Source organism: Athene noctua, chromosome 8 (genome assembly GCF_965140245.1).
Source record: "Athene noctua chromosome 8, bAthNoc1.hap1.1, whole genome shotgun sequence".
In the NCBI taxonomy this organism is placed as follows: domain Eukaryota; kingdom Metazoa; phylum Chordata; class Aves; order Strigiformes; family Strigidae; genus Athene; species Athene noctua.
In genome coordinates this window covers 24,331,960-24,349,849 of record NC_134044.1, presented here as the reverse complement: position 1 = coordinate 24,349,849, position 17,890 = coordinate 24,331,960, and the positions used below count along the sequence as shown (strand labels likewise).

The following is a 17,890-nucleotide window of genomic DNA, read 5'->3' as shown; positions in this document are numbered from 1 at the left end:
ACTCACCCTGGCCACCTTCAGAGCATCTTATGATGAGTTGAGGCTCTTTCTATAAACACAGTAATACGCCTGGCAGTATTAAACAGGCTGACTTAAGAAGCCCCAAAAGCCACCAGCCCCAAGTGTTTATTTGTCCTGGATGCTCTATTGGATTTTAAAGGTCAACTTTATTTTGAAAATACAGCAATCTGAGTCTCTCACTGGTGTCTCCTCCCAGAGATCTGCTGGTACAGTGCTGCCTACTGGAGACACACCCCATCTTAGTCAGACCATAAAGCTGCATGGAAGAAACCCTGTTCCCATTAACCAAAATAAATCCAGAGCCAGGAGTCAACAACTGAAGTTAGTGCAAAGATAGCGTAAGAAAAAGCAGAGAGGCCAAAAGGCAACACCTATTGAAGCCCCTGGGTGCTGTTGTGCTGGATGTGATAGCTGGAGTAAAACTGCAGTGACATAGATGGAGGGTGCTGGGTGCCTTGGGCGGGGGTATCAACCTCTGCACAGCTGTGACAGCCGCTGGTTGGTACCTCTGTCTGGCCATCAGATGCTTCCTGCCCAAAAATATATGGGAAGAATAAAGACCAGATTATATCCATCCCTGGCTGGCTGTGCTAGAACTTATGGGACAGTCTGGGGGTACAAACCCTCCCTCCCCAGGGCAGACGCTGGGACTCCTCCATGAGCAGGAAGCTCAAGGGAAGGATGCTCAAAGCTGCTTGCGTGGCTCCTCTACCCAACTCCCTGCAGGAGCAACAAAACTTTCTCTTCGATAATCTCCGCCTCTACTATTTCTCTAGTTTTCCTACAGCAGCCCACGGCAGATACACGACACCTTGCAGCTGGCAGAGCCCCAGGCGGCTGCGCCGGGGAGCGTCCCTCCCAACCGCTGCCGCAACCCACCGCCTTTGCCACAGAGTGTTTGTACCTCTTCAAGGACTCCTGCTTTAATCCTCACCATAGCAACTTGGCTATGTTTCTTGCTTGCCACGCAAATGGTGTCTAATAGAGAGAAGAGATCATTTTAGTCTGTGGCTGGAGGTGAGGCTAAACCTGGCTAGACAGACCTGAGAAGGTGCCCTGCCCTCGTCCTGGCTGAGCCCACGCGGCTGATCATGCCGGTGCCCCACGCCAGGGCAGGCAGAGGATGCCCCTCTGTTACAGTCCCACTGTCGTTCCCCACTTCTGCGACATGGCAGGAGCATGAAAATGCCTCTTCACCAGCTTTGCTCCAGCAGATAGATGAATCTCCCTTTCAATTTAGGTCCAAAAATTGCAAGGCAGCGGGGAAGAAGGCAATGGGTGAAGAGCCCAAGGGGGCTGTTATAGAGCCACCAGAAACAGGCATTGATTTTAAATCCCGGCTACGGTGGCATTAGCTTTTAATTTCATGAAGGAAAGAACGGGGGGAACCGGCAGAGCCCAGAGGGGCTGTGCACAGCCTGGCCCCACAAGACAGCACCACTGTCGCTCAGGGCAGAGCTTGCCAGCTTAGCAAAGGGATTAGTCCTCCATTCAAAACCTTCATAGGAAGAAGCAAAGAGAAAGAACAATTTTCTTGTATGTGAAGAGAACATATTAATACAGCAGCAAGCATTGTATTCATTACAGGATTGCAGCTAATCTGGTGTCTGCTTTTATTCTGCTGTTGTTCTGCTCGCAGCAAGCCGACTGGGACAAAGGCAGAGCCAGGCTTCCTTATGGCAGTCCTCAGATAAACATCCATCGGGGCAGGGGATTTTGGGGTGTGTTTATGTGCAAACCTTGTCCTCTCTCCAAGCAGCTCACCAGCTCTGGGAAGGGTGCAGGACACAAGGAAAGCCTGACCTACAACGTATTGAGCACACGATGCTCTGTGCCCTGACAACATGACAGACCTACATATTTACCAGACTGAAAAAATGCTTTGTCTGCAATTTGCCCGTATTGGTTTTCACCCCAGAGGGGCTCAAGAGGACCACCTCGAAGAGGAGCTGTACCATCACCATCATCACCACCATCAGCTGCCTGAAATTCCTTCCTGTCTGTGCCCCTGGCCTGGGGGCATTACCCAGTGCAGGGGGAGTTGGGTTAAACATAACAGACACTCTGGCTCATGCAAATTAAGGGGGTGGATGCTCTAATAGTCCATTTACTGCAAGTCCTTTTTTTCAGGCATATTGGTGACCTCTTTGGAAAGCTAATTTAATTACCCTTAACATATGAACCCTTTAATCAGACACTTGGGATGAGTTCAGTGTGAGGCAATGGGTGTCTGTACAAAACCCCATCAAAAACCCAAGAGCAGGGAAAAAGCTCCCTTATTTTTTGGTGGACTTCTGCAATCCAAGAACCAAGAGCTAAAGTAAAAGCAAGCGCTTCCTACAGAGTATGCAGCCAGGCTGAGCAGCTCAGGGACACCCAAAGTCACCCGGTCAAATCCTGCAGCTGGATTTTAAATGGGGTGGATAATTTTATGACCGATTGCATTTGTAGCTGGTATGTTAAGACAAGGGTAATGAAATCTTATGCTTCGGGGCACATATGGATCATTGCACAAGTCAGGCAGGCATCTGCCCCTCCCCTGCAAGAGAAATTGTAATTGGCAAGGACTGAAGTTGAAATTAGAGATTAAAGGGGACACAAGTGGCATATGGATCTGGGGAAAGTGCAAATGGAGTTTTTCAGCTTCTTCTCAACTGTAACAGTACACAGCAGCAAATAACAATAATGGTCTTGACAGATGCCTGGACCAGTAAGAGTTTTGCCCACCTCAACTGAATACAGCTATCACCTCAGTAATGGGCTAAGCCTGCTCAGTAGTTTCAGGGATCCCTTTAAGTTTGGTATCTCAAGGGTTTATTTATAGCCAACCAGCAATATTACTTTCAGGAGTTGGCAACACTTACTGTGGTGAGGAGAGTGGCTGGAGGCGGGTATGCAAAAACGATGAGCAGGGGAGTTTGACCAGCATTAACAAAACATTTGAGGTTACCGACTTGAGAGGTTAGGACACGATCTTCTTAAATCAGGCTGAGAATAGTCACTTGGGACCTGCTACTAGAAATCACCCCAAACCAGCCTCCGCCAGCCTGTCGCTCAGCTGTGGGCAGTTACCTCCTCCAGCCTTCGCCGCTGCTCCTTCTGCTCCTCGATCCGCTTCTGCCGCTCGGCCAGCAACTGCCGCTTGTGCTCCTCGTTCTCCCGCTGCTGCTGCTCCAGCTGCTGCCGGCGCAGCGCTTCCGACCGCTCCTTGTTCGCCAGCTGCAGCCTCAAGAAATCCCGCCTCAGCGTCGACTCCCCGGGCAGGTTTAGGATGGAGCTGCATAGGAGAGAAGCATCAGAGAACATCCCCTCCCCGCATCCTTAAACCTCTTGCCAAGGGGAGTTCCGCGTGATTTTTCTCCCTTTCATCCCAACAGCATGCAAACACCCAACAGAGGTTGGGCAGCAGCAGATGGAGGGATGGGGGTACCACAGGGCAGCAGACACAGCGCTCTGTTCACGGCTCACCAGTAATTTATTTGCTAAAGGCCTCCTTTGCATGAAGTTTCTAACCAAAGCCTCTTGTGCTGCAGTGGCACACACTATATTTAAGTGTTCACAAAGCACATTTAGCATGAATCACTGCCAGCTATTAAAATACTGCATTATCTTGGTGAAATAATGCAATAACCCGATATTAATTACAACGGCTCTGAAAAATGGCACCAAAGAAAGTTCCAGCCCTGATGAGCTTGTAGCAGCATCGGGGCAGTTTCATGGTGAAAAGTGACACGGAAAGAGGGAGTTACACTTGGATGAAAGGAACCACGTTTTAAAGAGTCTTCATTAATTTCACTTCGCATTTTTTCCACATCTGTGTACCCACACTCCCACGACAGCACCACACCAGATCCCACAGGCAATGGGGTACCTGGGTCTTCTTCCCCAGCTTTTGGCTAAGGTCATCTATAGCATCAGTTTATACCCACGCACCATCTAGCAGAGGGAATATATCCTGTTCTGTCAGGGAACAGGACTCAGTGCTCAAACTGTCCTTTTTCCACTTTTAGTTGACATGAGCCTGTAATCCAAGCTGATTTTATACAGAGTTATAGAGACATAAGGGCAGAAATGAAATGGTGATTCTTACCTGGGCTCTCCAGAGTCATTTTCCTCCTCCTCCTCTTCACTTCCACTGTACTCATACTCTGTCTCATCTAGGAACAGAATTGCTCATTAGTGCCCTTTGCTGGACTCATTTGTTTTTCCAGCAGTTGAAAACCCCAGAGCTCTGAAGGCAGAACAGACAACTCTCTTTTTCTCACATGGCAAGGAGTAAGCAGCATTATTTCTCTGTGTATTCTGTTTTTACGAGGTGCTGCAAGGCCAGGGAAGCACAGGTGGTCTCCCTGGGTGCTGGCACCTCACATGCCTGTGCTGGCGGGGAAGGGAGATGCAGTCCCAGCCAGAGCACTGCGGGAAGCACCAGCACAGAGGGCAACAGCCCCAACAACCACAGACACTCAATAGGAAGATTGCAGGGTGTCCATAAAATAAGAATTTATCCCCATATGACAGCGAGTGACTCCTTTCCTCAGGGGGGTTCTTCAAAGCGAGGTGCACCACAGATATTCAAGCCACAGGCACTGGAAGGTGGGATTTAAGTAAGGCTCTGGAGGCACCAACTCCTCTCTCCCTAAACATATGCTCTTCCTGTGCAAATCCATGTATTTTCCAGGCAATGAAGACATCTACATAAAAGCACAACTGCAATGTTGTGCTACATACTGTGATATCTACTGGGATACCATCTTTATCAGATGAAGGGAATGATACTAAAAGAAAGGCTTGCATTTATTCAATTACTCTCCATCTCTAGGGTCTAACCTTCATTTGCCAGACTAAACACATTTAATACTTCACTGGGATCCCGTTTTATTGTTTTGATTGTAGTGAAATCTATTACAAGGGGCTGGAAGGTACACATGAAAAATTAATACCACTACCAATAAGAAGAGAAATAGCAACATATTAATTTGCCGGATTCTACAAATGAACTTTTGAATTAAAATTCAGTTCACAAGCAGCTGAACACTTTAACAAGTTTCTTTGGCTATCTGATCTTCCTTTCAGAGGACTTTGATAGGGCCTGGAGAGTTCACTGAAAACATTCAGTTTAATAGGTTATGCGTAGTCAACGAAATTGCTCTGGGGCAAGGGTCTTATCTAGATGTTCATTTGCACAACTCTGCTCATCACTGGTGTAGCATGAATGTCACATAGATCAACAGACTTGGCATGGAATACATGAGCTGGGAAAAAAAAATCAGTTTAGCAGCTTCTCCCTCCTACACGCCACTGCATATATATGCAGACGTAAATTTTATACACATTTTAATGAATCAAAGCTTAAACGTTCCATGTGGAAATTACCACCTGGGCAAAATAAGACATCATTTTTCATCAGGAAAAAAAGGATTTAAAACCACTGATTAGCTCTAATGACAGTCATCTGTAGGCTTTGTATGAACACCAATTGTTTTGTTACGGATACTTATTTTTGTTTCAGTGACTGACAGGAATCTAATCAAACAAAATCATCTGACCTCAAACCCTTAAGAAGCATGGACACACAGAAGGACCACAGCTATTTAAGTCAACCAGTCTGCGAACAAACTTAGCCACCTGAATAAGGGAAACTGGTACTGAGACTCTGAGCAACCCAGACTTCCTTGCCTTTCTTCTATATCTTTCACCCGCAAGGATGCACCTTGGTCTACACCAGGGATCTCCAAGCACATGGCAGAGGTCAAGGATTGCCCAGAGTGCTGCTTCTCCACTAGCCCTTCTCGCTTCCCCACTAACCTTTCTCGCCTCGTTTCTTTTTAGTCCTGTCGATGTGGTCCTTGAGCTGGATGCGGACCTGCCTTTCGTTGGGCTGGTCTCGGATGAAGGGGTGCTTCATCAGCTGCTCCGTCGTTGGTCTCTGGCTGTGGTTCTTCACTAGGCAGCTCTCAATGAAGGACTGAAACTTTTTAGACCTGGCCAAGGACAGAAAGAAAGGTACAGAAAAAACAGGTAAATATATGGATTTTCATATTCAAAAGTGAGAAAACGGCAGGTATTTGAGAAGACTGTTTAGCTGCTACACAGTTCTTGCTCAGATGCAGCCTTCCAAGAGGACTCCAGTGACCTCTCTGTTGATGCTTAGCATTGGTCTCAAAGCTGTGCCATCACATGTGCCCTCTATCACTTCATCCTCTCCTACTCTTCCCCATGCATGCTCCCAGCTATGCACTCCTGGTGCCACTAGAAGAAAACACCATTCTGCTGAGACTGAAGAAAGTTGGGAACCATCAGTATGACCAGGGAATCACCAAAGCCAGATGTCATCGGTGGCAACCGAGAAAATGCAAGAGAGGTCCCTCTGACCTATGAAACTGAAGGTAGAAATGAGACAACACATACAGATATAAATGCGATTCCTTAACGGATTGTTTCTCATATTTGATGGCCCTGGGCAGTGTTTCAAGAGATGTACCTTTCTGAAGTGGGACAAGCTAGCTAGCTTGATGGGGTTTTTTAGATTTAACCACCCAACATTACATGGCTTGTTAAAGCTCAGATGACGTTTGGGTGATGCTTGCTGCCTGCAGCCCTTCCCTGCTCTTTTGGGGAGACCCAGCAGCGTTACTAACCCACCAGATCCTGGGGGCCACCATGTCCTGGTCTCCCTGATCACAGATCCAGTCGAATGGGACATGCTCTTCAGGCAGCATGGATTGGGCAGAGGTGGGAACATGGCTGTGGGTGGCAGAGCCCAGCCCCTCCTCACAGCCTGCCTTCCCACAAACAGTTAAATTCAATCTCAGCTAAAACAATTTCAGCCAAATCTTTAATAAACCAATTTCTCTTAGTCTCAAGTATGGTATATCAAAAGTTTTCCTGGAACTAATTTCACCATATTATAAACCCAAGAGAACAGGTATTTAAAAGAAAGAAAGATGTTGACAGGCCACTATACTCTATGTGGCTTTAGCAAATAGGAAAATGAGTGTAAATTAATGTCAGAAGCCAACAGATACTACAGAACTGCATTAAAAGTAAAACAATAAGCTTTCAGGGATTTTACTTTTAAGCTGTCAGACTAAAAGTGATTTATCTTTTAAGTGCTAATCCATACAAATTGAGATGCAAAAATAAAATACACTACTGGATCCAATTAAATCCTCCCTCCAGCTTTATTAACGAGCAATTCTTCCTTCCCCACCTTGCCTCATGAAACTCAGTGTCTCAATGTATCCAGAAGGGACAATCCATGCAATGCTCAGAAAAAATCCGTCTCTAAAATATGATTCTCCCCTGTTGGTGTGAAGCTGGAGAGACTCCAGTTTGGGATGTGTGGTCTGGAGCATCTGCAAATACGGTCGAGGTGAAGCAGCTAAAAAGTTATCCTCCAGTAAGGTACGGGTTTGCCTGTCTCTTGGGCATGGGGGTCCCAGTGCTCTGCAATGTCCCAAGACACTTTTGCATCCTTGAGCTGGCTGAGCACCTACAGGCAGCGGCCAGCTCAGGCCTCTGGTTTTCCTGAAAGTTTCCTGTCCAAAAAATCAAGTCTGTCTGGTGGCACAGTTCAGCCCTCACTGGAGCTGGAGCAGAAGACAAGGGCTTTCTCCCTGGCTCTCATCCAGGAGGACACCGTGACACATCTCCTCCCCTCCCCGGGCACAGGTCAGCCTGTCTTCATGAAACACGTGCTCCTCCAGCTCCCTGAGTTTATAAAGCTTAAATCAATGTTTGCAAAGTCTTTGCAGCTGCTTGGACGAAATGTGGTATCACAGTACAAATATCACCTCATTAACAAAGAGGTTTTGCCATCTCTTATAAGGCAGTTCTAGGGAGTGTTTATGGGAAGAGCATCGCTAAATTTCACATTCATTTTACCTGAGAAATGTGGGAAGAAGAAAATAAAGCTTCATTGCTGGCTGGATTTTACTGGGAAATAAAATTATACCAAAGACTCTAATTTTACGGGAACACAGCACTATTTTAAAAGTAAGTTCAAGGATTTGGTAAGCAACAAAAGTATTTTCCTCTCTGGGATTTTCTGTTTGGGGCAGCTCCCATGCCTGTGTTCCCTCTCAGCTTTCCCTGATTTACTCTCAAAGGTGCTAGAATCACTTTGCTATTTCTTTCACACAGGGAAAAAGATGGTCTGCCTGCCTGGTGTACTTTTATGTCTTGCCGCACACAAAAGCAAGGATAAACTCAAAGTTCAAGTTGAACCTTTCTTCATTTTGATTTTCTCTTGTGATCTGAGCTTGTGAAAACCAGCCAGAGAGCCACTGTGAGAGCCCGGTCTAACATCTCCAATCTTCTTGGGCTGGCCCTGCAGAACTCCAGGACCCATCCTGGCCAGGCCCAAAAGCTCCAGCTGAGGACAGCAAGTTTGCCCAGTGTCCTACCGAAAAGGCTGAAAAAAATTGCTCTTAAAGTATTGTGGAGCCTGTGGAGCTTTGTCCGGATCCTTTGGAGCTTCCCATTGTGTTGAAAGCTTGCAAGATAGGTTTGAGCTGCCTGGGGTACACGTGTCCCAGCTCTGGTGGAGATCAGGGATCCCTCCTTGCTCATGGAGGCGTAGCAGAGGCCAGGTGAGGGGTTGAAGCTGGAGTTTCATTACACTACGACTTCCCAGGTGATCCTTCTCTCAAAGCACCTGGGATGCTGTCCCTGGGCAGACAGCACCATGAGATGTGCAAAGCTGAGACAGCCACCAGTCACGCAAGGGGAAGGTGGTGCTGAGAAACACCCAGGCTTGCACAAAGCACATCTGATATCTCAGAGCAAGGACTGAAATACAACTTCCACCCCAGCTCTGTTTTTACCTTAAGGGGATGGGGAAATGTTCTGCTCAAAAGCTGCTTTCATCAGCTCCCCTCTGCCTGGAGGCTGAGGAAGCCTTTGCTGAATAAACAGCACTTCTGTACAAAAAATAAACTCTGAAGTCTTGCAATCCATTTTGTGCTGTAGCAGTGAGGATAATGAAGTAGGAGACTGGTGATCTGGCAGAAAACAAGCGTATAAACTATTTCCTCGGCTGACTAATGGTATTCTCAAAAGGCTGTGCAAGGACAGTGAGCATCTTTGACATCCTCTGCAAAGCCAGCCAGGAAAGGCTCCCCTTCTCCTGGTTTGGTGCTGGAGCAGCTAATGATCAGGCTGACAAAATTAAAATGGCAACTGCCAAAGCCTGGGCGAGTTTTTAGGGGCTGACCTAAAACCCCCACAATATGCATCCGATGCAGAGGACTCCAAGCTCCCCTTGCACCTCTCCCAACAATGAAATACCTGCTGCTGTGGCACCAAGTGTTTTCAATACCTACCAATTGCTCTTCTCTTTTTTTTTTTGGTGTGTGTCTTCAACAAGATAATCATAAATTCAAGGAATAAGGCAAAATTTCCCTCCTTGAGCTCAGCCTATCCAGGAGCAAGGGGCAGTGCTGTCTCTCTAACATCTGGTAGATCTTTCCTGACCAAACCACTGCTGAATCTGGGGCAGGCAAACAGCACAAACCAAAGATAAGTGTTTTTAAAGACTCCAGCTCCATCAGTACAGAACATACAGTAACAAAACAACATCTGCTGGGCTTCAGGAATATTTTCCCTACAGGTTTTTATTGGCATATCCTGCTTTTTTTTTTTTTCTTTCAAAACAGTGTTGTATTTTTTCCTGCAAAATTTTAAAATAAAGCCCAAACGAAGTACAAATCTCCGCATTCCTGGGTCTTCAAGATAAACTATCGGTTTTTTGGCCTGGATGCATGTTTCCACTTGAAAACGGAACCTGACTGGAAAGAAACAGGAGCCAAGAGAACTGTCATCTGGCTTCAGGCTGCACAAACCGCCTTGGAAAAGCCAACTCCACGCTGTGAAATGGCAGTGTTAGAGAGCATTCCCCTCTCTGCCTACCTAGGAAGTCCCCCATCCCATGGTGAGTGACTCCTTCAGACCAAACTGCCTCTCTGTAGGAGACCAAGACCCAACCTGTGCTCACCCAAGTGATGCTGGAGACGGTCACCAACCCCTGAAGCTATACAAACATAAACACCAAGTTCCCAGCATGCCTGGGCTGCAGAAACAAGTTGCTCCAAAAACGTTTTTGCAGTCACTGAAGATGAGAAAGAGACTCACCACTTCTTTGATTTCAACCTCGGGGCCGGGTTACGGGGGATGAGGAAGAGGGCTCTCATGGGATGCATGTCACAAAGAGCTGCAATTTGCAAGAAGAGGCATTAAATGTGGCACAGCATCTCGCAGACCCACCCCAAGCTGTCTAAAGACAGGCTACACACCCAGAAGGGGAGACCCAAGTTTCCTCTGAAGTTGAAAGACCCACAAGGCAGGAGGATTTACAGTGACAACCCCCCTACAGAAAATCCCTGGCCTGGCAGCAGCCTGGAGCTCAGGTGAGAGCTGATGTCCCCAGCCAAGTGATGTGTGTGTCCCCAGCACTGACTGTGCTCCTGCAGCTGTGTGTCCTCAGCATCTGGCCCAGTGCTGGGAGCAACGGGCCCGGAGCACCACATGCCACTGTGCCCTGCTTTATTTACTTGCATTTACCAGCACACAAGGACAGTCCCAGGATAACCATAAAAACCACAGCAGTGTGACTTGTGCAGATGCACCAACTGAGCTCAGCGTGCCACTACCTGTGTCACCACCTGCTTCCAGTCCTCCACCCCTTCTTCATCTGTATTTTACTGGAGGAAATGGAGTCCCAAAGTGCTCAAGTGACTTATCTGGAGTCATACAGGGTCGTGCATCTTTGCTCACTGCCCATCCTCTGGGCCATACTGCCCTGGCAGTTTTGTGCCCATGGACCCTGTGAGCCCCATCTCACTGAGCACAGGTTGCTTGGCAAAACCTTTGCATGGTGCTTCTCGCAGAGAACTGGTGCTTATCAAGGCCCAGCACATTACAATCCAAGGTTATATTAAAGCAGAGCAATGCATCTACTTACGGGGAGCGCCTTCTGCCATCTCAATGGCTGTTATCCCCAAAGACCACAAGTCACTCTGTAAAAGAGAGCAGAGGGACATAAGTGATGCAGGGGAGCATTGTCTCAGCAGTGGGCACTAGGCAAGGGGTAAGCGTGGCTCTTCCCAGCCCAGGGTGCTCGGCCCTGTGAGCTGTGTCTCTGTGGCTCCTGCAAACCTGCTGACCCACACCTTGGGAGATCGTCTCATTCTTCTGCCACGTGCTGGAGCTTTAGAAGAGGCTCCCAACCCCGCTGTTTAGCCCAAGATTTATTTCAAAACCTTCAAGGTGTTTTTAGTATGGGATATGACCACCCTGCTGAGGCACTGCCCCCAGTAGCTGTGGTGAGGACACTGTCTGGGGAGATGCTGATGACCTGAAGGTCTCCTGGTGGGGGCATCTTAATGAGCCCTGCGCACTAATGAACAAACCCCCAGTTCCTGAATGAGCCAGGGACAATCTACTCCCTGGCTTCACAGTTGGGGTAAGCAGCAAACCTGGCTGCTGGCTCCCTGCTTAAAGCTGGATGATATATGTCCATGGATTTGATACACCTCCACAGAAAACAGGCTGTCTGGAATAGATTAAAAACATCAAGCACCTTGAGATACCTCAGGAGGCTCCTGTATCATGGACTGCTCATTAAATGGGAGCCTGAAAAAGTGGCGTTTTGCCAGTGGAAGGAGAAACGGACACTTTTATTTACCCTGTTCCCAAGCCCTGCTCAGCAAACACGGTTGGTTGAGTCGCCTGAATGATCAGAGCAGAGAACATGCCTGTTTGGAAAACTTTGATTTCATGCTTGTATCACTCTTCCTTCCATTTTCTCCCTCGCAAACAGGGACATTTGTATCCCCGGCTCCCTGTCAGTGAGCTCCCCTCCAGCACCTCCTCCCCACCCCACCCCACCATCACTCATGAGCTGCGGCTGCACCTCCAGATCTGGTAACGAGCCCCAAAGGACGGCTCGGCTCTCCCAGCAGCAGCAGAGGCACAGACAGTACGTGCCTGGTGAAAGAAAACGAGCACCTTCCCTCACGGCACTGCTGCAACTTGGTTTTTTGGCAGAAGGCGGCTAATTCGTTATTTTGGACACTGTGTATAGGGCTGCCAACGATTCACAAGCCAGCACCCACTGCATTGGGAACGGGACCCAGACTCATGTTGGTGCCTTTGTCTCAAGCTCAGCCTCTGACCCATCTCCAGGGGGATAGAGAGACCTGCCTGAGATGGGAGCAACAGCCAGGGCAGAAGCTGCAGGTGCACAGGGGACCAGGACAAGCTCGATGCTATGCAGCTGCAGCTGTTTGCTGGAGACCAGCTAAACTCCAGTTAGCACATCAAAACCAGTAAACGTTGTAAATAGGTACATCTCAGAATGGGTGGGACAGACTCTGCCTTCCACCCTTCCTCCTGCACCTCCAGCTCTCACATCCTGCTTGCCCTTCACCCTGCTCTCCGCCATGTCCCTTCAGTCCCACTGCAGTTTTCATCTCTCCATTTCAAGAGCTGCCCTTTCCAAACTGCCTCAAGCCTCTGAATCTGCAATTTAGCAAGTAAATCCCAGAAAGGTTGTTTTTCCCAGCACAGAACCCCAGAAGCTCAGCCACAGCTGGAAAGCACCTCTTGGGAGAAGCACCTTCTTACACATACCATCCAGGAAAGACAATTTGGATTTTCAATTTCGAGGCACATTTCCTCATTTGTAAATCAAGTTTGCCCCTAAAAAATGCCGTCTTTGCTACATATCTTTGTACCTGCTTAAAAATTCTCTCTCAAATCTTATTTCCAGCCCTTTCACAGGACAGTCTCATCCATTCTTTGTTTCTGGTCAGCTGGGATTTCTGCTGCATACTTAATTATCGCAGTCTTTCCACATGATTCAGCACGCATCACCCCTTCCCTTTGGGTTGCCACTGAACTCCTTCCAAATTCCTAGTGTGTCTTTCCATATCGAGGTGCCCAGTATTATATGCAAGATGCTAAGTGATCTTAAAGCTGGAGCACTACAGAAAGGGATTATCACTTCTCTAAGTCTCCCAGAGAAAGCAGAAAACTCAGCAGGAAGCACACATTTTATAACAAATTGGAATTCAGGGTTTGGGTTTTTTTTGTTGTTGGGTTTTTATTTTTGAGTCTGAAAAGCTTTTCAGTTCACCCAGCAAAAAGATGCTGTGCTAGTATGTTTGCATTGCCTTGACTTAGGAAGGGAAGCAAGCTTCCTTCCCCCCCCCCGCCTCTTTCTAATCTAAGCTTCTTGACAAGATAGCTCAAAAGAAAAAAGGAAGACTGGCTGGGGGAAAAACCAGCAAATAACCTCAACAATGTGGGGTTTCTATTTGTCCTTTTTTAAAGTGGTTTATTTTTGTGAGGAGGTATTTACTGTCTCCTTCCATAGATTACACAGGCATCTCTTTCTGGTTAAGAAAACAGTGAGATCAGAGGCTTTTTGTCCAGCAGATTAAGCCTGCAAGGATTCCTTTTTTCACCCTATAAATCTCATCTTTCTTATTCACTATTTTAAGGCTAAACCTGAGAGGATCTGATTTGCAACCTTTTTGAAAAAAACCCTGTAATTTACATTCCTCCCCCCCCCCCCCCCCCCCCCCAAACTTCAAAGCAAAAGCATCAGGTGCAGGGATGTGATCTGGGGTACAGACTAATGTCCAGCGGCTCCCACATCAACATGAGCTCCAAAAACACCCTGCAGTGAGCGTGTCGGCAGAAATCAGCCTTTTGTTTCATACCCCCAGCCAAGGGAAAATGGTCAATGCCAACTTGAGAGACACAAGCGCTCGGCTTGTTACGAGCATTTGGTCCTTGGGGACAATAGAGGGATTCTGGTCCCAGCGCTTGTGCATCAGTCAACAGCATATTAAAGTGCCCTAGTTATTCTGGAAAGAGAAAAAAAACCTCAGGGGCTTCTGAGGGTAGAAAGTAGTCTATGAAGATATCAGTTCTTTTTTTAAAAAAAAAATAAAAATAAAAAGCTGTGATTAATTAGAGTGTTGCACCAGGCAGCTCTCAGTGGAGAAGTGGAGAGAGCAGCGAGCGCAGGCTGCAGCCCTGCCATGAAGCACTGCCATCAGCAGAGTTGAGGAAATGCCTGTTGTAATTGGTTAATCAAAGAGTATTAAGTAATTGCAGATTAAACTATTTCTACATGTCCTTATCATTAATGATTTATGTAACCCAGAGTCTGAACTTGGACTGGAGAGCTGCTCTCTGGAAAATCATCAGTTCAAATGTTGTCTGATGCACTTAAATAGCTGCAATACCAAAGCATCGCTTGGTTACTTTAAAATCCTTAACCTCTCAGAAATTTCTTTTGAGTGATTGGTAACTGCACCCCAAATCACACCACGATGGTGGGCAGCTGCACTATTACATTGTAGTGTCCTACTGTTAGGATGGAGCTACCTGCCTCCATACCAGAGGGTCTAAAATTCCTTTTTCAACACCACCTTGTAAAGCAACCTCTTAGCACTCACAGGAGCAGAGGTACAATGTGTTTTATATATGTCTGAGCTTCTCCCCACAAAACTCATGTGTCAGTGTCTTTCTCATCTCTCTGGACATGCTCAGTGGACCTTAGGGGATTTGGAGCTAGAAATTCAAGTTCTGGATGCTTAAAAAAAAAAAAAAAAAAAGAATAAAAAAATCAAGGGACACTTCTACAGACATGGATCCAGAAACTTGCAGCAGGGCAGAAACAGGATAAAATATATTAAGCTCTGCCTGCTTTAAACATCAGACCTCGCTGTAGCTTGAATGGGCAGGTGGGACTCATAACCCTCCTGCAGCCCTGCTGTGTGGCACGGGGCTCTGTGCCACATTATAACTCAGCAGCAATGTTGTGCTGCCACCGATCCAAAAATAAACTTCAAACAGGCTAGAGACACATGTGAAAAGTAGGTCAGCCCCCTAAATGTCTGACTGTGTGGCAGCCTTCAGATCTCCCTGCAAATACCAGCCTGAAGGCCAGAAGATGTGATTTTGCCCTCTCTAAACCTGACCTGACTTCTCTCCAGAGAAAATAGAGCAAATACGACATTGTTTGACCATAGTATTTAAACGTGCAGCACTGAAAAACAGGTTAGCAGGTAGGAAGCCTCAGTCTGACACCTTTCTCAGCATGGGGAAAGACTTCATCACAGTAAATTTGGATACATGAACAGCACAACAAAGATTCCTGTTGGACCTGAACTGGCATCTCAAAATCTAACAGCCAGAAAGCAGACTACACTGCCTGTCAACATGTTTTCCAAAGCTGCAAGAACACACTAAAATCCTGAGTGCTCAAATTCATGGTACTGGGGCTTAAAATCTGAGATCGTACCAAGCACCTTCTTCAGATGATCACAACTCTCATTGCAAGCACCAATAGGCGCTGCTTTTATTTTTCTTCTCTCTGATTAGTAAACATGGTAGACTTTGCAAAGATTACATCTGTAATGACGTATAAAAGAGTAGAAAGATGCTCCTTCAGGTACCTTGAAGTCATAAGTGGCATCGGGATTCTCATCACAGGCAATGACCTCGGGGGCCATCCAGTAAGGCGTTCCAATGAAGGTGTTTCTCCTCCCCACCGTCCTGTCCAGCTGAGCACTGACACCAAAATCCACTGTGAATCAGAGAGACAACAGGGCATCGTAAGGGTGGAGACAAACCTGAGCAACGCTCTTCTGTGGAATGTAAAATGTTGGGTTAATTCAGACCAACTCCCCTGCATGGTCAGGAAAGAAAGATGTGGCCACAGATGTTCCTGTTTGAGCTCTGCTGGGATCAACAGAGGTAAATCAAGGACAAACCTGATCATCTGATGTCCAGGTTTTGTATGAAACTCTGTGCCTTTTCCTCCTTGCCAGGAGGCAATGAAAAGAAATCACAGCTCCTCATACTAATGAGAAACAGGGTTAGCAACATGAATAAGCAGCAGCCTTTGTTCTATGTTTTCTCATTTGAATTAGAGCCTGCCAAATATTGGCAGAAGCCTCATTTTTCTACCTAAATACTTGCTGGAAATGGCAGAAATGCAAAAGACTTAAGGAACTGAGGGCCAAGGACAAAGGCCCATAGGGAAATGTCAAGCAGAGAGCTGCAAAATGAAGCAAAACCTGACGAAATCAAATCAGTGAGAGAATACTCTATGGTCCACTAAGTTCACTTTGTGCAACACAGTGTTGGAGATTTGCCCTCGAGAATTTCCCCTTGGAGGGGAATCTTCACCAGCATAAAGTCAAATGAGCTGATGGTACCATCTGTTAAGACGGGGTTTTATTCTGCTGTAAAGAGAGGTGTGACATGAGAAAACAAGGCTTGCACCTCACTTTACCAGTGTAAGAGATCTTTCATCACCAGCATCAATTAAGACACACAAAGGCAGCCTTGACATTGGTGCTGGACAACTAAGGATATCAGCACAACATTTGTGCTGATCCGCTGTCTTCCATATGATCATCACATGAATGCCTGGTCTTCTCCAGGGTGACTAACACCCCATATAAAATTCAGAGCAGTTCTTGCCCTCTCCCACAAGTTAGCTTGGAAAACAAGTCTAGATTCTGTCACAGTAAACTGAAAGGATTCTGAGCCTGTAAAACACTACTATGAAGCTGTGGGAGAACAGCTTTTGATAATGTCTGGTGATGCACACAGGGCAATTTTCAATCTGGGGCATAAAAAAATGATCTGGATTGCTTGACCTGTATCTGATCTGAACAGAAACACCACTGCAAGTACATCTTTGCATGCAGAACTTGGCCATCAAACACTGATAGTTTAGCACACAGCACTTGGTCAGCACCCAAGGTCATGTCATTGAGGCTGGCACATGAGAAAACAGAGTGGCTCTTAGTATCCATCCCCTTTCTCCAAATCATTTACAAGTCGGTTTTGCTGCTTCTCTCCAGCCAGCCCACTTGCAGTTTCCAAGAGCTCTAACCCTCTCTTACCTAGTTTAACTTCTGCATTTTCCGTCAGCAATACATTCTGTCCCTTGATGTCTCGATGAATTACTTTGTGCTGGTGTAGATGACTCAAGCCCTAGAGAATTCAGAGAAAGGTTAGAGGAATCCAAGTTCAAAGCATGTTATTTTCTGACATTCCTCCTCAACCAATTATGCTCCAAAAATGAAAGATTCACAGTTGGAGTTAAGCACTTGCGAATGCTTTTGTTTATCATGTGTTCAAAAAACTGTCCTATGTCACACGCTGGGAGGACATGCCCAGCAAGCGAGACGCCCACCGACGGGCTATATGTGCCACAGTGGGTGCTCTCCATTGCAGGAGAACCATCAATTCTATAGGGATTAAAATCAACCTTTCAGTTTCTGCAGGAACCCATATTAATCCAGATTCCTCCGTAGCTCTAGCCGTATTTTCCCCCATGTACTCCCTTGCCTGAGGGAGCCATTTCTGTGGCAGAAATAATAGAATGGTTTTCTCTCCGTTCTGTATTTCCACCCCCCAGAAACTGAAGAAAACAATTCTTTTGTTATATCGGTCCAATAAACTGGACTTCAATAGACTGAAAAGCTTCTATTAAAAAAGCTACCATGCAAATACAAACGTTATCACTTGCGCATAACCCTAATAGAGATATAGCTCAAATTAAAAGCCTGTCTCAAAGGCTAAAGGTAAACTAGCTTTTCTGTTTTCTGTGAGCTTTTTTATTAGCTCATTAATTTCCTTTTGCAACCTACGTTCTTTATTTCATTCATTTATTATTTCAAAGTAACATCCACCTATATCGCCAGCTTACAAAAACACAGATTACTTCAAAAACTAGTTTTGCATTAGGTTTACATTTCACATTAAGCATTCATATTTGAAAAAGAAAAAAAATTTCTGCTATCACTAGTGGTAGTTATTAGTCATTTTACACTTGTTA

General features: G+C 46.3%; 1 protein-coding gene across 4 annotated transcripts in view; it reads right to left on the bottom strand.

Annotated features, from left to right (window-relative positions):
• Positions 1–17,890, bottom strand: part of TNIK (TRAF2 and NCK interacting kinase) — a 164,512-nt gene that overhangs the window by 44,922 nt on the left and 101,700 nt on the right. For all 4 annotated transcript variants that reach the window (XM_074911924.1, XM_074911925.1, XM_074911926.1 and 1 more), the window contains exons 6-12: positions 16,953–17,043; positions 15,492–15,622; positions 10,982–11,036; positions 10,153–10,231; positions 5,827–6,002; positions 4,112–4,178; positions 3,094–3,298 (exon numbers count right to left, since the gene is read on the bottom strand). In XM_074911924.1, the coding sequence (XP_074768025.1) occupies positions 3,094–3,298; positions 4,112–4,178; positions 5,827–6,002; positions 10,153–10,231; positions 10,982–11,036; positions 15,492–15,622; positions 16,953–17,043 (804 nt within the window). The remainder of the gene's footprint in view (positions 1–3,093; positions 3,299–4,111; positions 4,179–5,826; positions 6,003–10,152; positions 10,232–10,981; positions 11,037–15,491; positions 15,623–16,952; positions 17,044–17,890) is intronic.